We start from the raw sequence: 17,297 nt of genomic DNA on the forward strand, positions 1-17,297 counted from the left end.
CATGATCATGGTCAGTTTTAATTCGCTTTCACCTGTTCTAAATTCAGTTCTAAAAATCTGTCTGTGATGACCCTCAATCTTGTTTTTTTATTAATTGGCATTTTCTATACTCTTCTTCATGAAGCGGAACACTTTTTGGTGTTGTTCGGTTAGAATTTAGAGAAGTAGGCAAAAAGTGGCAACATGGACAAAGAAAGACAAAAAAATGGGCATGATACATACTGAAAAGTGGTTGAAAACGAGCCACAAACAGGTTTAAAGAGACAAAAATGTGCAAAAAGCTGCAAAATTGGGTCGAAGTGGCAATAAATTGATCAAATGGGCAGAAACAGTGATGAAAAGGGGTCTAAAAGTGGTATGAAGTTAGTTAAACATCAGAACCTATTAATAGCTTGGCACATTTTTCAGCTACAAAATGAAATAACCGTTAGTCAGGATGGTAGCACCAATGCTACTGATCACACACAGATACTAGTACTTATAATAAAACAAATCACAACTGAGGCCTGGTTCCAAATATCAGTTATCAGTCTCATGAACTACTTATGATTGGTATTAGTCAACCCCTGCTCTGTACACTCACTTTTTTAAATTTAATTTTTAAAAGAAATAATGCATGCTAATTTGTAACAGACTCCAGCATGGATTTACTCTTTTACAACACAGTTAACCTACAGTATCCAGCCAAATACAGAGAAAATGCAAAAAGCAATGACCGAACATTTAAGGCCAAAATGATAGGAAATCCTTTTCTCTGATGGACTGACTGTCTGAAGGCTTAACTCACTCTACATGTCTGACCTTCTTTTCTGTGTTTTTTTGCTTTTCATATTTATTTATATTTTCAACAAAGAAGAAAAAACACAAACCTCATTAATATTATCTATACAGTATGTTTTATTTTCAGACCAGCAACATGAAGCTTCCTGGTGACAAACCAGCAGCTCTGAGCTGCTTCTGACACACACAAGCAAAACTTACAGCACAACACGTACTAAACATTCAGTTTTAAGATGTGTATGAACAAAAATAATGAGCCCTCTCTATACACAGTCACATACACTGGATTAAATAAATAAAGCACAAAAAACATAAAACATTTGCATTTCTCTGTTTTAAAAAAAGGTACAAGTGGCATATCCTAACAGAGCTGTGTGCAGATACTGTGGAAAAAATTATTTTTGTTTAAAAAAAAAGGGGGGGGGGGCAAAAGCAGCACTCTAAAGCACCACTTAATTTTTCTAAAGGGGCTGTAAAAATGACGGCTCATTGTTCTTTGTGTAACAGAGATGTAATCATCTGTACAGGTAAATTTTTAAATGCAAATTTCTAAAGTGTGTGTTCAGCAGCAGCTGTAACATTACAATGACTCAAAGGATGAAGTATGAGGAGGAGGAAATAAAAACAAATATTGCAATGATGACCCCAGCATTATCTTCAAATAAAGACCTTTAAAATGGCTGAATTACACTGGCTGAAGTAGCTTAATTTATGTATTGTTTCATACATACATATATTGTATATTTTTATATATTCTCTTGTGTTATAAAAAATAAAAATAGGCGTACAGTTTGTTAGAAAAATGTTCTGGGATGAGGTCAGCACAAGGGGGAGTGAATCATCAATAGTCATCCTCCTAAAAAAAATGTCCTTATTTGAGCTTGAATGGAGTAAATCTGTTACAGTAAAGATTATCTTAAAGCAAATGGTCAAATAAATGTAAAACAGCTTTGTAATGTGCCACAGGACATAAAAACAAACCACACATTTCACAATTTAACATATGTGTAACTTAAACACGTCAACATGCTCCAACTTATAAACTACAAAAAGTACAAAACATAAAAACAACATTTCCAAGACATGCATGATAACAGTACTCCTAAGACAGCAGCCGTTTTTTGCATAACTGAACAGATGATTTGCAATAACAATGAGAAATGGAGGGAAGTTGTCTTTTTTTACCCCAGATTTCATAAGAGGGTGGCTCCTCTTAAAGAAAAATGAGTCTCAAACACGGGCTCTTACATCAGTCTAAAAGTATGTTATTATCTGCTGCAGTAAAAATATGTGTTCTATAATCACACTCTTTGGTTAAGAAAACATTCTGTGACTGGCATAAAAAATTGTTCTTTTGCTTTAAATTGCACAAAAATACTGTTGTTCTGCTTTTTTTTTTTTAAATGAATTTTGCTCAGGTCTTTCCTGTCAATAAAGTTTTTTAAAGCTTTTAAATAATGAGAACAACATAGATGGTTCAGAAGAGTGAATGTTTGGGATATCAAAGGAAACATTTGATGCAACTTAAAGCCAATTGGTAACTGCAGCAAAGTAAAAAACAAAGATTTTATGAACCTATCAGTGCAAAAATTAAGGACGAATTTGTTCAGCAACTTTGGTTTCAAAGTATGCATACAGTGGTTACTTCAGTGTTGTGAATGAAGGCTTGGTTATGCTCTATTTAAAGCTGAGCAAGCACGACAACAGGAAAAACCAAGTGAATACACCGCTGTAAAAGTATAAAGGACACACCTGGATGCTGCAGCAGAGGTAAGTTCCTTTGTAAACCTCAAAATAAGAAACTTTGAAAGCTTTAAAAAGTGCAAACTGTACATGAGGAGCCCAAAGAGCTGCACCACAATTTGTTGAACTAAATCACAAACAGGCATCTCAGAGATTGTATCTAAACTAATAATGAATTTCCGGCCTTGTTGATAAAAACGAAGGCCTCTAATGGCGCATTTCCATATGTGGTACTGGCTTGACTCTTCTGTTTTAGTGCCTGGCACTTAGTTTTCCATTACAGTATATGATTTGATGGTACATCCTCAACATAGGCAGGCTCTTTATAGCATGGTTGAGTGAAACTGCTGTGACACCTAACACAAACACAACGGAGGACACTGAGGCGATAGTGTGACTGGACTCAGTCAGCAGCTCACAGCAGGGACACACATTGTTTTTAAAGAGATGGTTGCAAGCAGGGATACAAAATACTACTGAAAAGTACAAGACAGTTATGGAAGTCACTGAGCTGTATGGAGCAAATGACGGGAGGGGTTTGATTCCCATGTCTGTCATCCCGTTGGTGACACTCTCAGGCTGGCCACACACTAAGCAATTTTCAAATCTTAAGATTTACAAAATGGGAGACCACAGACAAGAGAACAATTACAAAAATTTTTCATCTGAAATCCTCTGAGTGTACTAGGGCTGGAACAATTCCTCAAATTATTCGGGTGATTCAATTCATTCATTCAATTCAATTTTGGCTTAAATCAGTCCTGTATCCATATACGCCCATGCTGTAAGCCTGGACATTGCGCCATGTGTTGCCAGGTGTTCTGTGTTTCGCACGGACGGCTATCTATGTGGCACAATGCACTTGTTTTTGCTGTTCCTATAACGTAACATGCCTGATTTGAGGTGTGAAAATCACAAGGGTAGAGAAGTTGATGCAAAAATTTCCTGGAAGAGGATCCCTAAAACCCCAAATATGGCATAATCTAATGTAATTATTTAACTTCCTTCTCTTGTAACTTTAAGAAATGTAAATTGCCATCACAACTTCATTGCACTTTGTAAAATATATTTTCTTTAGAGAACCTCTTAATACCAATTGTTAATATAGGAGTACTTCATTTAAGGGGCCAAGCGTCTTTTCTCATTTGTCTAGTACTACTTCTCTTGAAAAAGCAAAAGTGATTGGTAAAAAAAACAAAAAAAAACAATAATTAATAAAAAAAGGCAACATCTCTTATTGATTACTCGATTAATCGCCAGAAGAATCAATAGAGTACTCAATTACAAATGGATGGATTACTGCAGCCCTAGAGTGTACACACTACACCAATGATTCCCAACTGGTGGGTCGGGACCCAAAAGTGGGTCACGAGGCTCTTTCCATTGGGTCATAAATGTATGCCAGAAAAAATATGTGGTAGAAATTCTTTGCACTGAAGCCCTAAGTGGACAAATAGTAAATTCATGTATGCATAAAGGATTCAAGGTCTGGGAGGCTACAACATGATTTGGACTAGTAAAATAATGACCACACACTTGAGGATTATTAATACAAATAATCGTTTTCGAAGAGAATCTTCTTGGTATACACCCCCATGATTGTCAGGGAGGCAAATCTGGTCTCAAATGTGTCATAAAAGTGTAGTGTGAGGGCAGCCTTACTGACTCTGACTACTCAGAGGTCAGCAGCATCTTGATGTCACATTTTAGTAGGGATGCACGATATAATCAACATGATATCAGCAGAATTTAGCTTATGAACTTAATATTCTGCCTCAGCAGATATGAACATTTTTGCTAATGTTTACAACCGATATATTGGCTGCAAAAACTAGCTTATATCAGCAATATTAACATAGGGACAAATACGTTTGTGGAGTTTTAGGCAGGATCAACAGATCTAGGTTGGTTGAAGTCTTTGTTTGTCCTTACTCCTTAACGTGTGCTTTAAGATCTACATTTTTAGATCTAAATTATATCTATATATCCATATCAGTTAAAAGGAATTTGTAAATATCAGCATGAATAATAATTGAATATCATGCATCCCTATGTTTTAGAATTGGCTCAGCTCACCTGGAACCCAGAGGTGAGACCAAAAAAATAACAGGTATCCTGTAACAAATAATCCCTGATAGAAAATAAAAAATAAAGCGAGTTGAGATAAGTCAGTACCACACAGTAGAAAGGCTCTAAAATTGATTGTCATTGTTTTAATCTGATTTGGCTCTTTTTCGGGTTCACGAACTGACCCAGATTTTCCCTTCTGGAAATTATGCAATATGCCAATATTGAGGCTACTATATTTATAAGTGCCTTAGATACAGATACTTAAAGAAACTAAACGGTTTTTACTCAAATCTAATGGTTTGGCTTACATGTATTATCAAAAACTAGTTGAATACTGTAACACTCCACAGAAAAAGCTTGCAAGCTCATAAACAGCACCAAAGCACAGTCCATAGACATAAAAAATAAAGCTTTAAAAGAGATTTTACAACCAAAGCCCTGCTGAATGTCTGCTGAAGATGTATTCTTACTCCCTCTGATTAGGGGAAATGGACAGCAGCCTTCAGGTCATCATTTTCGGCCCGGTGGTCCAGCTGGTTCTGCAGCCGGATGACCTGCTCCAGCTCTTTGATCTGCCTGTCCGTTTTGTGACTGACCAGCGTGCGGTAAAAGTGCACGGCAAACACAATGAAGACAATCCCAAACGGCACCATGATGCAGGTGGAGGCGATGGCGGCGGCCTGTCCGGAGCTTATGGTGCCGTTTTTTCCTTCTGTTTTGCTCTTGAGGGGTAAAAACTTTACCCAGCACAGGAGCATCACCTCAGTGAGGAAGAGGAGGGTGCCGATGACTGTGGAGAAGGCCCAGGCCAGCTCTATGTGACGGTGCATTCGCTCATGGGGAGACTCGTTGACGGAGTTCAGGTTGTGGACGTTGCTGACGGCCTCGAGGTTAGGGAGGATGCAGGTGCTGATCATGAGGGCGAAGAGATGAACGGCGACCAGGACTGTGGTGCAGGCGCTGAAGGCTATCAGCAGGCCAGGAGGATACTCGTCTTCACTCTCCAGCTGCACCTCCACCATGGCAACCTGGGGCAATCAGAATAAGGATTTACAACATATACATACATATGTATTGAGGTTATCTTATATAGATGACTTGACATCCTAAAAGCAAAGTTTCATTTTCAAACAATACAACTGAGCAAGAGACTTTCAGGACTTTCCCCAGAAACTTTCAGCAATCCCCTCCAATAAATTTTCAGAGATATTCAAAGGAAATGTTGGGAATTTATGGTAAGTTTTTTCGCTTTATCTAGGATTTTTTTCCCAGAAACTTTACGAAATCTTCTTGGAAATGTTATTCTTTTTATTATACGTCTTATTTTCCTCAGTCTATTCTGTCACATCTGGGGTCTAAACAGCACCATTTTTCTTTGAATAAATCCAAATGACTGACAAAAAATTTCAGACACTTGACATTCATGATTTGTCATTATGTAATCTGCGGTGGGTTCCAAGGCTGGATCAGTTGAGAACCATAAATTTAGAGTTTTCACTTTGATACAAAACAAAAGTCTGTTCAGAGTTGGCGTCCAGTATAAAAACATTTAGTACAAAACAGTTTGGACATAAGAAGATAAAGATCACACTCTCAGCTCAACTGTCATTTTAATACATAAACATTTTCACCATTTAGTCTCCCAGTGTTAAAGAAATGGTACCCTTAGGTGCTTTGACTTATTAACTGCTTTTAAACTTTTACGCATAAAAGATTGACTGTTATGTTTTTGCGTCTTCACTGCTGCAAACCTGTGTGATGTGCAAAAAACAATAATCTAGAAAAAAAAACATCCTTTTAGTAACACATAAATGATCCATTTGTCAGAGATCTTATAAAATTACATAGTACTGCAAAATAATATAAATTCAGTTCTTACAAAAATAAGAGCACTGCAATACAGTAACTGCAATAATTTTAATACTTTGCATATCAAACCAAAAACCAAGGTTTCACAAATGCAGCAATGCTAACTCTTGTTGTAGGTCTGCTAAAACTTTTAAAGTCAAACTTAAAACATATTTTTTTTTGGCACAAGCTTTTGTTGTAATCTCCAATGATTGGAGTATTTAGAAATTTTCATCTCTATTAATTTTTGCTCCTACTGTTTATTTGCGCCCCATTTTACACATTTTAAGCATGTTTTTATTTTTGTGTTTTACGCCATCTTTCTCATGCACCATTATTTATCTGTTTCAGCCTTTCCAAACCTTAGAGCACTACAGCTCAATTTAAGACCTGACAATCTTCTGGCGCCCACTGAAACCTTCATTCAACCATAACATGAGACAAATAGTATGTTTTATTTTAATGCCGTGTCACCTGTTTATTCTATAAACTGATAGTTTCAAAGCAAATGCCTGGATTTCAATGCATTAACGCTAGAGCTGGGCAATTAATCGCAAATCAGATTAAATTGCAATATGGCCTAATGCAATTTTCAAATCGCAGAGGATGCAATATTTCTTTAACCTGAAATTTGTGTCAAAATACCAGTTTAAAACTTTTTTGCAGCAGAGACATACTGTATTGCATAACATGTAATCATCCTAATGGCATATTTTTAGAACAGTGTACAAAAAAATTCTTAATTTCTTCATTTTTGTACGTTTTTCTTGTTAATATCAGAATTATATTAAAATTATCATTCTGTTAATACAACAGTTCATATCCAGTTTGCAAAATGAGTCAAAATCATCACAGTTAGATATTTTTTTAAAATTGTCCAGCCCTAGTTTAATCTAATATTGTGTCGGATATAGTATAGAATGACTTATTGCTTGTTTTTGGTGGAAAATGCATGAGATTAAGAACGTAAGATATAATCACATATTAAATCGAATTCGTAATCTTGGGTAAAAAAAAAAATCGCAATTAGATTTTCCCAAATCATTTAGCCCTAATTAACGCCACAAGTTGCTAAGTGCTGGCATAGTCATTAAGTACGAGTAATGAGCCACCAGCATTTACTTTGCTTTAATAAGCATCTGTTAAGTCACCTTTATTTTATTTTCTAATTGTGGTCTCTTAAATCTACATTGTGATTCCATAAACTCTTTCCTAGTAATTCTAAGCAGCATGGTAGAGTATTTAGTGGCTTATCAACAGTTAATTCAGCACCTGGCTGTGTTTTGTTACTTCTTGTGACTTTCACAAAACATTTTAACATGTGATTAAGTGTTTTAAGATAATATTAAAGTTTATTTTAACTTTCAACCTTATGTTTATAAAGGAGGTAAAAGGTTTTATCATGGCTCACCTACAGTAGCCCACACCTTGGTAAGCACTGATTTATTCATTTAGATGTGTTCAACCAGGAAAAGCACACTGAGAGTTAGAATCTCATCTAGAAGAGTGTCCTAACCAAGACAGGAAGAGCAGCACAAAGTAGACGTAAAACAGAGCACAGCACAACCAAACCCTGTTCACAGAGGAGGAAGTCATTGGTCAAACCAGCTACCACCTCATGCATCTTTCTCCAGCGCCTTCAACCTACTTTTAAACAGATTTAAAGTTTTTAAAAGTATGCTGCCTACTTTTATACTAAGCATATTAGTCTGCGCTTGTTATATGAATACAAACCTGACTTTACTATGCTTGTTAGAGCTCAATGTGGCCATTTTTAATTATTTTCTTCAGTATTTACATAAAGTTTGTGCCACAAAACCGGACATAGAGAACAGGTGCTCATATTTTGGCAGTGCTCCTGCGCGGTCTACTTTATGTGGCGGAGGATTATCTCTGGATTATTGAAAGGTGTGTATAAAATCCCTCCTAAGTTTACATAAACTTTCTTGCACTAGTTAAGCGCTGCTGCACAGTGACATAACTGTAATGCACTAAACAGAAGCCCGCCGCTTCTTTTACCACCGTGACCTTTTAAAAACAGGTTATTACATTGTTGATACGGAGATAGAGACTGGTTATTAATGGAGGAAAAATAAAGCTTGTAGGTTCTCAATTAGCCTGAAAAGTTAAAGTAACTCCCGTCAACGATAATCTGCGTCACAGTGAGGTCTCCGCGGTCCGCGCTAACGGCCTGCACTGAGTTTACATTCATGCGGTAAACACTGAGACCACCCTAAGAGGAAGCACTGAGGTCCAAACTTCAACTTACCATCGCAAAACCAGACAACAGAGCTGAAGTCCGGCTGGTGGCTTTCAGTTTGGCTCGACTCAAGTAAAGTTTCCTCCAGGACAGAGCCTGCATGGAGTGCTCGTTCAAACTCATCCCGAAAGTTGATCCAAGTCACCTCAGTAGTTTTAATAAATAGTTAACGTTTTTCACAAAGGCTCGATGAAGTAGAGACCCCTGAATTAGACGGATTAAAAACGTAAGAAGTAAAACTAGTAGGGAAAAGTTAACATTTACAAAACACTTGCGAAAGAGTGCTCTTCTCTTTGCTAGCCCTGGGTCAAAACTTCTGTAGAACAGCTGAGCGTCTGTCAGAGTCTGTCAGGAAACACCAAATACCCACAATCCAACGCTCTCTACGGGTTCTGCTGCAGATCACCTCCTGGTGGCAGTAGAGGGCAACTAGAGAGGAATTACACTTTCAGGTTTAAAAGCTTCTGTTTGACTTTATTTGGACAAATAGGGCCCAAAAGATGAAATGATGTGCATGTCCTCGACTTTACCTTATAATTAAAATCGACATAATCAAAAAACTTCTGAATGTTTCAGATTGCTTGTCGAGTATTATTCCAAGCTTTCTTGGAAAAAGTGGTCCTGATTTGATTTTGATGCTGTTAAAGTTCCAATCAAACTTAAACTTTCATAGGTAAACTCTTATGTTGGTCCCCTCTATATAAGCACAACTACTCCTACTGATTTTTTGTCTGTGTGCGAAATAATGCCAATGTCACATTTAGACATAACCTTTTTTAATCAAACTATTAACATTTTGCTTGCAGCCAACTATTAAATATCCTATTGTTGGCCTTCTGTATTCATACCAAGACTTTACAGAGCAGTATAGTGTTCCTGTCTCCCAACATGAACATAATATTGCAACTAATGCATTTTCATCAGGGATATGCTCATCATAATGCACCTCTGACACATAAGGCTGTAACTTTAAACAAATACAAGCTTACCATCAATAGCATAGTTGAAGATTGGGGTGGCTTACAGGGATTTAACCCTGTATGTTTTCTCAGAAGCCCCAAATCTTTTAGGTTGATAAAAATTGTTTTTCTGAGAGTTAGGGTGGATAGTTGCAAAGACAAATAGATGATAAATTAACCTTACAAGTCACAACATGAAAATCTTCTTGTAGCTGAATTGCCTTTCTTATAACTCATAAAATCTTTTACACAAACTGCAGAGTAAAGAGGACTACTCAACATTGTAATAAATTGGATTTTTTTCTGTATTTCCAAAAATAAATCTATTTCTGGAACCACTCAACTTGCTTGTTACGCTCCTCATCAAGTGCAGTTTTAAACTTTTACAGTAACTTCCTCTACCTTTGTTATAGCATTTTTAAAATGAACAGTCTGACCTTTTTAGAAGGCAGAAGTGAGTTTGGTTGGTTTTAGAAGAATCAGGATTCTTTGAGATCTAGTACATGTCAAAAATCATGTTAGCTCAAAAGGATGTCTCTATTTAGGTGAAGCTGTTTTTTATCCATGTTTTTATCATCATTAACCAAGTTCTCTTGTATGTTTTTACTTGATTTAGCAAATTATATAGAGATGTGTTTTAGTGTTTTCATTCTTATTTCAGAATATTTTTATTGTGTTTAATTTATTTTTAATTTTACATAATTTTGTTTTTACATTTCTACCTAACCTCCAGTGTTTCCTCATTGTAAATCTCAAGATAGCATTTCCTTAGTATGCAAGTTCCTGTTCTTACAAAATCTTTCATTTATAACATCTTTGCCGATGTTGTACATCGACTACAGAGCAGAGGAGAGGGATGGGGTAGGGTAGGGTCAGGATATGCTTTATTTGCACTGTATATGAGTAAAGCACTTTGTACTATGTTGTTTTGTATGAAAAGTTCTCTACAAATAAAGATTGATTGATTGATTTTGGCCCAGATGTTGTAGTTTTTTGGCATTCTTATTGTGCTTTTGTATTTAAACTTGCTTAAAAACAGATCACAACTGCCTGATAGGCAATTTCTAGGTAGCAGGTCTCAAGGTCTGTCTTAGTCGGGCTAAGCCCCAGATACTTAACCCTCCTGGCTCCACACCTGGTCAATGGCATCTCCATTTTTGACAAAAATGTCAATGAGAAGCTCATTTATTTTATTGAACCTGACATGCCAGATGGATTTGTTTCACACATCTGAACAACACGGAAACGGGCGTATCCATCTGCTTTGTAAGGTTATATTTATTTCAAAAACAGTAATACCAACCAATTATAAATTGCTAACAAAATCCTTGATTGTAAAACATGTAACACTACACTTACTTTCACTATATTACCAAACATAAAAGAATTGTTGAGCAGCTCAGCCTTCGGTGGCTTCAGGCAAGTATCTGGTGGCGAATTAAAGACTCAGTCTGCATCCCAACTCAGCATCAAGTAGGTGATAGAGGGCATCTGGGTCTTTTATTGGATGAACACTGGATGAGAGGGGAAGAGACAAGCTCAGCTGTAGGCAATAGATCACACCCTGCATGAAGGTCTGACGTTTCTCCTGACTGAGGGTGCAATCTTACTCCTGGGGTGATTTTCATTATCCATAAATTTCTCTTTTCCCCTTTGTTTCAAATTGTGAGTAGAGAGATAAAAATTATCTTCAAAGGTTTGCATTTTTCTCTAATATTTGGTAACTTAAGACAGGATCATTCACCTCCAAAAGAAGAGATCACAAGCCAAACTTTCAAAGAATTTGAATTGCTCAAATTATTTACTGTACAATGCTGCAGTTTTGACCTTAGATGGGATGAAGATATAAATACAGGGCAAAACCTATTTGTTTCAACGTGCATCATTATAGAAGCCCAGGGAGGACATGTATACATGCGTTTTATTTTACTCTGTTTCCTGTGATTGTGTAAATATTTGTAGTGTTAGAGAGATCAGGACACTAACAGAGCTTTATCATCCCAAGGTACTGAGATAAATACCATCTCAAGAAAACAACCAAAGTGTACTCTTTATAACAGCAAAACTGGAGTTTTGAGTGGATGTGTATTCACCAAGTCTTCATCATGGTCCCAACCCAGCCAACAGAGAAAATAAACAACCAGCTGAGGGTATCTTGAAAAGTTAGGCTAAATGTATCAATTATATGGCTGAAACATTACATGAGTGTGTTGAAAAATACACCAGATTTTGGGCCAATTTCCCCTTACCTTCAGCTGGAGTCCCCAGCACAAGGATGCCTGTCTCAACTTCTCACAGGGATGGAGGACCCAAAGATCTTCTCCTTGTAGACGAGCAGGATATACAACAGCAGCAGCTTGTCCCTGAAAACTTTGCCAAAATGTGCAACGCTGCAGTATTGGACATTTTGGCAATTTCTTATGAATAGCAGAGACATGCAAATACAGCAGAGACATACAAATACACAAAGGAATGCAGATATGACCATTACAGTGCAAACATAAACAGGACAAGTTATCAGTACACTTATTATAGCTTTTAACATCTTTATCCAGTTATCCTCATATTGCTGGCTGGGTGACTGAAGGAGCGATACAAATATGATCTGATGTCTTCCTTAGTGATGTGCTCTTTATGCTTTTAGAGCATTTTGTGAATGTTTTGTTGCTGTGCTTTAGCTTCCTTAAAGAAGGCTGTCAGAGTTGTTCTGTTATTTCTTTGAAAGAGCTTTGATGAACTTTATTTTTTGCCATAGATCTGAACACGCTTTGTGATGATCATTGTTTTACTGTTGTTCCACTAACTTTGAAAGCTGTGATGGGAAAATTAATTATTTTATATTCCCATACAAATCTTCGTATACATTTATGTTAACCTATATTCTCTTGTATAACCTAATAGTAGTTTTGTTTTGTTACATAATAGTCCTGTGATTCTTTAAGATTCAAATGAAACAGAATTGACCGTGTGTTCACAGGACGCAAAAACATCATGGGGATGATGTGATGGAGGAGACATTAGTATCAGAGCGACAGAATGCAATTAGTTAGGTCCAAGGTCAGTGTCCATGCAGATCAAATTCTGTCTGTAAGAATCCGTACCTCTACATCCACGTCCTGCTAGATTCACATCCGCTAGAGTCACCATCTGGCTTGTTGTTGATGCCAGAGGGAAACAAAGTTTAATTTGAGAACAAAAGAACACAGTTAGAAGAGGTACAACTGAGGACAAGACAGATCGTTATACTATCCTTCCCTCCAGACTTCTGTGAGATGCAAAGGCCAAGGTCCTGAGAGGGAGGCCAGTACCGGGAAGGTGTATGTGTTGGAAGGGTTTGTGTGTCACAGGAGTAAGGAGGAGGCGCAATTGTTAGAATAGTGTGATTCTGCTTCATGTGATGATGATGATGACGTGTTCTGAGTGGTTATAAAGTTTGTGATTTTTTATCTCTGCAGAACTCTTTCTGCAGAGCTTGTATGCACTGTATGATTGACTTCACTCCTGCAAGACAATAAAACTCCACAAAGACATTGCTTAACTCAAGATCCTTCAATGATCCTCTACTTTTGGTAAAATATTCAGGACAAAGCGCATCATGAACATTGTTGATGCTGTTGTGACATTTCCCGGGGTGGAGTCTGTATTTTGTTGTTCCACTGTTGGTCCAAGTTTGAAAGCATGTTGAGAATATCGTTGTATTGCTGTTGTTCCATTTTTTCCTTAGAGTATTTAGCCCACATTGTTGACATTATTGTGATATGTCAGTGGGGGTACTTGGAACTTTGTGGTTCCAATGGTGGCCAACATCACCTTAGAAGCACTCTACGAATGTTCTGATTCCCAAACATTTGGGACTTTGTTTTGTTGCATTGAATGCATTTTATATATATAATTATTCTGCATTGAACACACTGTTGTATTTGAAGGATACTGTGACATTTGTCATTTCCAGTTGGATTGAATAGGATTGTTGTTTTTTGGACACACTTAATGAATAATTGATTTTTTTTTTATTCAGTGCTAATTCAAATTAATACTTTATTATTTTTCATGATGTTGATCACATTTTGTAGTGATCTTTGTTGTGTTTTGTTGAATTTAAAACTTGTGAAATCTGTTTCAATTGCAATTTAGATTTTTGTTTAGTATTAAACTCACTTTGCTTTTTACACTCATATTTAACTCACATTTTGAACCTTGCGTTTCATTTCATATTTTTGTTGTGCAGTTGTTTGATTAAAAACTTGTGAATTTTGTTTTTGTGGTTTTGGTTTTAGGTTAATTTTGGTGGGGGGTCTTTTATCAAACACACAGCACTAACATTTTAAAAACTTGACTCACCTAGTGAAGACAACCTACCTGTTGCAGGATGAAGGTGTACCTGAAGGCTGGAGGAACCCATTGTAAGGTAGAGGCGAAACTGAAGGGCAGTCAAACCAACAATAGGGTGGAAGTGAGCCCATAGGCCTGAGGAAAAACAGAAAAATGTACATGTAATCATTAGAAGAGAGAACATAATTAAAGGCTTTTCATATGTTTGTTTTGTCCTGTCTCTTTGTTCTATCTAAAGTCCAAACTGCAGCATTTTAATTAAACACATTCAAGTGGTTGAAAACTTCCAAAAATTTGGGTCACTGTTCCTCATTAGTGGTGGACTCTGAGTTTAGGTCAGTTGAGAACCATTGCTCTAAACCAGTGGATCTTTTCAAGTCCCACCTCAGAAACTACCACCACAAGATCCTTAGTGAAAAAAATCACAAATTCCTGCATATTTTCAATATTTATTTATTTTTTAAGAGATAGCTTTGTTACTCCAGGAAAACAGGCTAAATAAGGTGAGATCTTGAGGAAAACAAACAAATTGTACTTGATGTCACTCCTTAACAGTTAAAATAAATTTTTAAAAAGGGATGTTTGTTTACTTTAATTATATGCAAAAAAAACTTTCAAAACACAATCGGATTACACTTCCAGTTAGGGTAAGGGTCAGGGTTACTTTAAGTTGGGTTAAGAACAGCCTGGACTTATTTTTATAACAAACTTTAAAGCTTTTACACCACAAGTAATTAACGTGACATGCAAAACCTACATACAAAACGTTTATTACAACTGGCTTAACAGTGTGGTTATGTATGTAGCTACATTAGCTACATCATTTTGCATTAACTAAATTAAAAGGAGAGAAGATCTGCACACTAAGGAGCTCTTAGAGCATGCTTTTATTAGCAATTAATTTAGAGTGACGTTTCGCGCCCAAATGTTCTTCTTCAGACTTGTCCACAAGTCTCTGAGCTCCTCTAAATTTGTTTTAAATAAATTATAATTATTGTAAAAAATATATAAATATAATCATTCTTAATAAAACATTGATTAATTTAATTAAGATCAGTAATCATATTAATAATAGCCGTGATAATATTGACAATCATCATTATCATAAAATATCATGTTTATTATTTTAATAAAGAAATATTTATTTTTATCATAGATAAGTATCAAAAGTTTATCATTAATAATAATAACAATAATAATAATATTTAATCAACATTTTATAAATAATTTTCTTAATCAAACATTATAAATTAAATATTTTATCATTACTTCTAATATTATTTATTAAATTATTTCATTATCAATTACAATTGTTATTATTATTATTGTTTATAATAATGACAATAATATAATAATCATAATCATTATCATCATCATTTTAATTGATAATAACATAAATAATAATATCATTTGCATTTTCATGATTATCATATCATAATTATTTGTTATTATTATCATAACAGACAATGTTCTTGTGTTAATGTGAGAGCATGATTGATACAACATGGGATCACAATGATTTTCTAAATTTGAACCCCCTACTAAAATGAAGAAGAAAAAAAAATGACTCGAAGTGCAATACTGACATTTGCAATAAATAGACATACAAGTTTATCTTAGCTGAAACTAGGAATTTTGTTCAAGAACTAAGAAATTGAGTCCAGAATAAATAAATTCCATTGACTGAATCATATAAAATAAACTGGCTAAAACCATGTAAATATAAATATAGAAACTCAGTAGATTAAAACAGGAGGGAGGAGAGGGTGTGAGTCTCAACACTTGCGCATTGTGATATTTTCAGGTCCTCTTATCAACATACAGATACTAAAGAAAATCATTTTAGGTAGTATCAACAAATCAGCATCCCACTGAATAACTTTGTAAGAGTGTAAAAGTAACGATGAGTGAATGAGACCTCAAGGCATTGGGGGTTTCTTTCTATTTGAAAATCATTAAAGGGTTTTGATATTTTTAGGATAAACAGTGACATCTGGTGGCGTACTGAAGTTAGAGCAGCCGTTTTAAAGTAGAAGGACTGAGAAATTAGCACATCACTTCACTGTTTCGATCACAATTTTCTGCAATAAGTCACATAATTCTGAATTTAATTGATGCTGTATGTGTAGCTTTATGTTAAGTGGTTTTTACTTCGATTAAAAACGAGTCCACATAAAGCTATAACTACTTGTTCAAGGAGGGGTTTGATCATCTCCCCTGAAAAATGAAGCTTTGTATTTGAGTGCTTAATTATGTTGCCAAAAATAAGTTCATGGGTGGATTTAATGAATAGACGAAGTTTTGTGTGACTTTTATTGCAGAAATGTGTGATTGAAACAGAGGTAGTCTATTGTGCAGTGCTTCTGTTGCACAATGTAAGTTCACTACACCACCAGACATCCCTTTGGTTCCTGAGACTTAACCCCCCAAAATTGAATTTAACATAAATGGAAATTATGTCCAAATCCGACAAGGATCCAGCTGCCCATCACTACAAAACAGTGGACATTTCTATCTAAATAAATTATGTTTAATGATTTAATACAAACAGGCAAAGGATACCAAAGTTCTGAAACCTATTCTGACTGAAACTGCTTCCACACAGATGTAAGATATAACAATAAAAAAATCATAAGCGGTACCTCGACACTAACAAGCAGACAGCAGGCATGGGGAAACGATAAGCTATTACCTGTAGGGTGGCATGGTCCAGGCTGACCAAGAAGGCCAGGGGAAGCCTGAGGCCTCATTTATTATCTGTAGCCACTCCCACTGGGCGTTTTAATTACATAGTTTCTAACAAAAGTAGATTTCTCACCATTTAAACATTGTTAAAAGTTGTAACTCCGTACCCAACACTTCCTTCAACAACGTTTCAAAAAAAATTTCACCTTGCATTTCAAGTCGACACCAAAGACATATTTGTGGAGAAATGGCATCAAACAAGCAGAAGATTGATTTTTTAAAACAGGAAACCATCATTTCGCGCTTTCCCAACTATTTAAGATGCGGAAATGCATTACCTCGGTTTCCTCAGATGCGCCTGTAGCAGGTGGAACATGGCAGCATAAAATGCAACGCGCCTCCAGGTAGTGCTGTTGAGGTGTAGGACTAACCTGACACGCCAGATGGATTTGGAAACGGGAGAGTGTAATTCAATCTTTTAACAAATTAACTCCGCCCAAGGGCTCAAAAAGAATACCCGGACTACCGGATACTGATTTCCTTTTCAAGCAGGACTTGACACCTGCCCACAGTGACTCCAAAACTACCAGAAATTGGTTTGTCAACCATGCTGTCACTGT

At 36.1% G+C, this 17,297-nt stretch overlaps 1 protein-coding gene across 2 annotated transcripts; it reads right to left on the reverse strand.

The window, feature by feature from the left end:
- Positions 1-879: 879 nt before the first annotated feature.
- Positions 880-17,243, reverse strand: LOC121509706 (calcium release-activated calcium channel protein 1-like). 2 transcript variants are annotated; one of them, XM_041787297.1, is made up of 4 exons: positions 17,016-17,243; positions 14,020-14,127; positions 11,910-12,030; positions 880-5,621 (listed from the first exon to the last, which is right to left on the reverse strand). In XM_041787297.1, the coding sequence occupies exons 1-4, from the start codon at positions 17,051-17,053 to the stop codon at positions 5,073-5,075; spliced, it is 816 nt and encodes a 271-aa protein (XP_041643231.1). In that variant the 5' UTR covers positions 17,054-17,243; the 3' UTR covers positions 880-5,072. The 2 variants fall into 2 exon arrangements, with proteins under 2 accessions (XP_041643231.1, XP_041643233.1); XM_041787299.1 differs by lacking the exons at positions 11,910-12,030; positions 14,020-14,127; positions 17,016-17,243 and adding an exon at positions 8,711-9,045.
- Between the last annotated feature and the right edge of the window lie 54 nt (positions 17,244-17,297).

The sequence above is a fragment of the Cheilinus undulatus genome, linkage group 5, assembly GCF_018320785.1.
Source record: "Cheilinus undulatus linkage group 5, ASM1832078v1, whole genome shotgun sequence".
Classification (NCBI taxonomy): domain Eukaryota; kingdom Metazoa; phylum Chordata; class Actinopteri; order Labriformes; family Labridae; genus Cheilinus; species Cheilinus undulatus.

Bases quoted from the DNA above. Each gene is read 5' to 3' on its own strand.
- LOC121509706 (XM_041787297.1), bottom strand. From the start codon at position 17,053: ATGTTCCACCTGCTACAGGCGCATCTGAGGAAACCGAG. The intron at 12,031-14,019 runs GTAGGTTGTCTT...ATTTTGGCAAAG, and splicing joins ACACCTTCATCCTGCAACAG to TTTTCAGGGACAAGCTGCTG. The intron at 5,622-11,909 runs GTAAGGGGAAAT...TGATTGCCCCAG, and splicing joins GCTGGGGACTCCAGCTGAAG to GTTGCCATGGTGGAGGTGCA.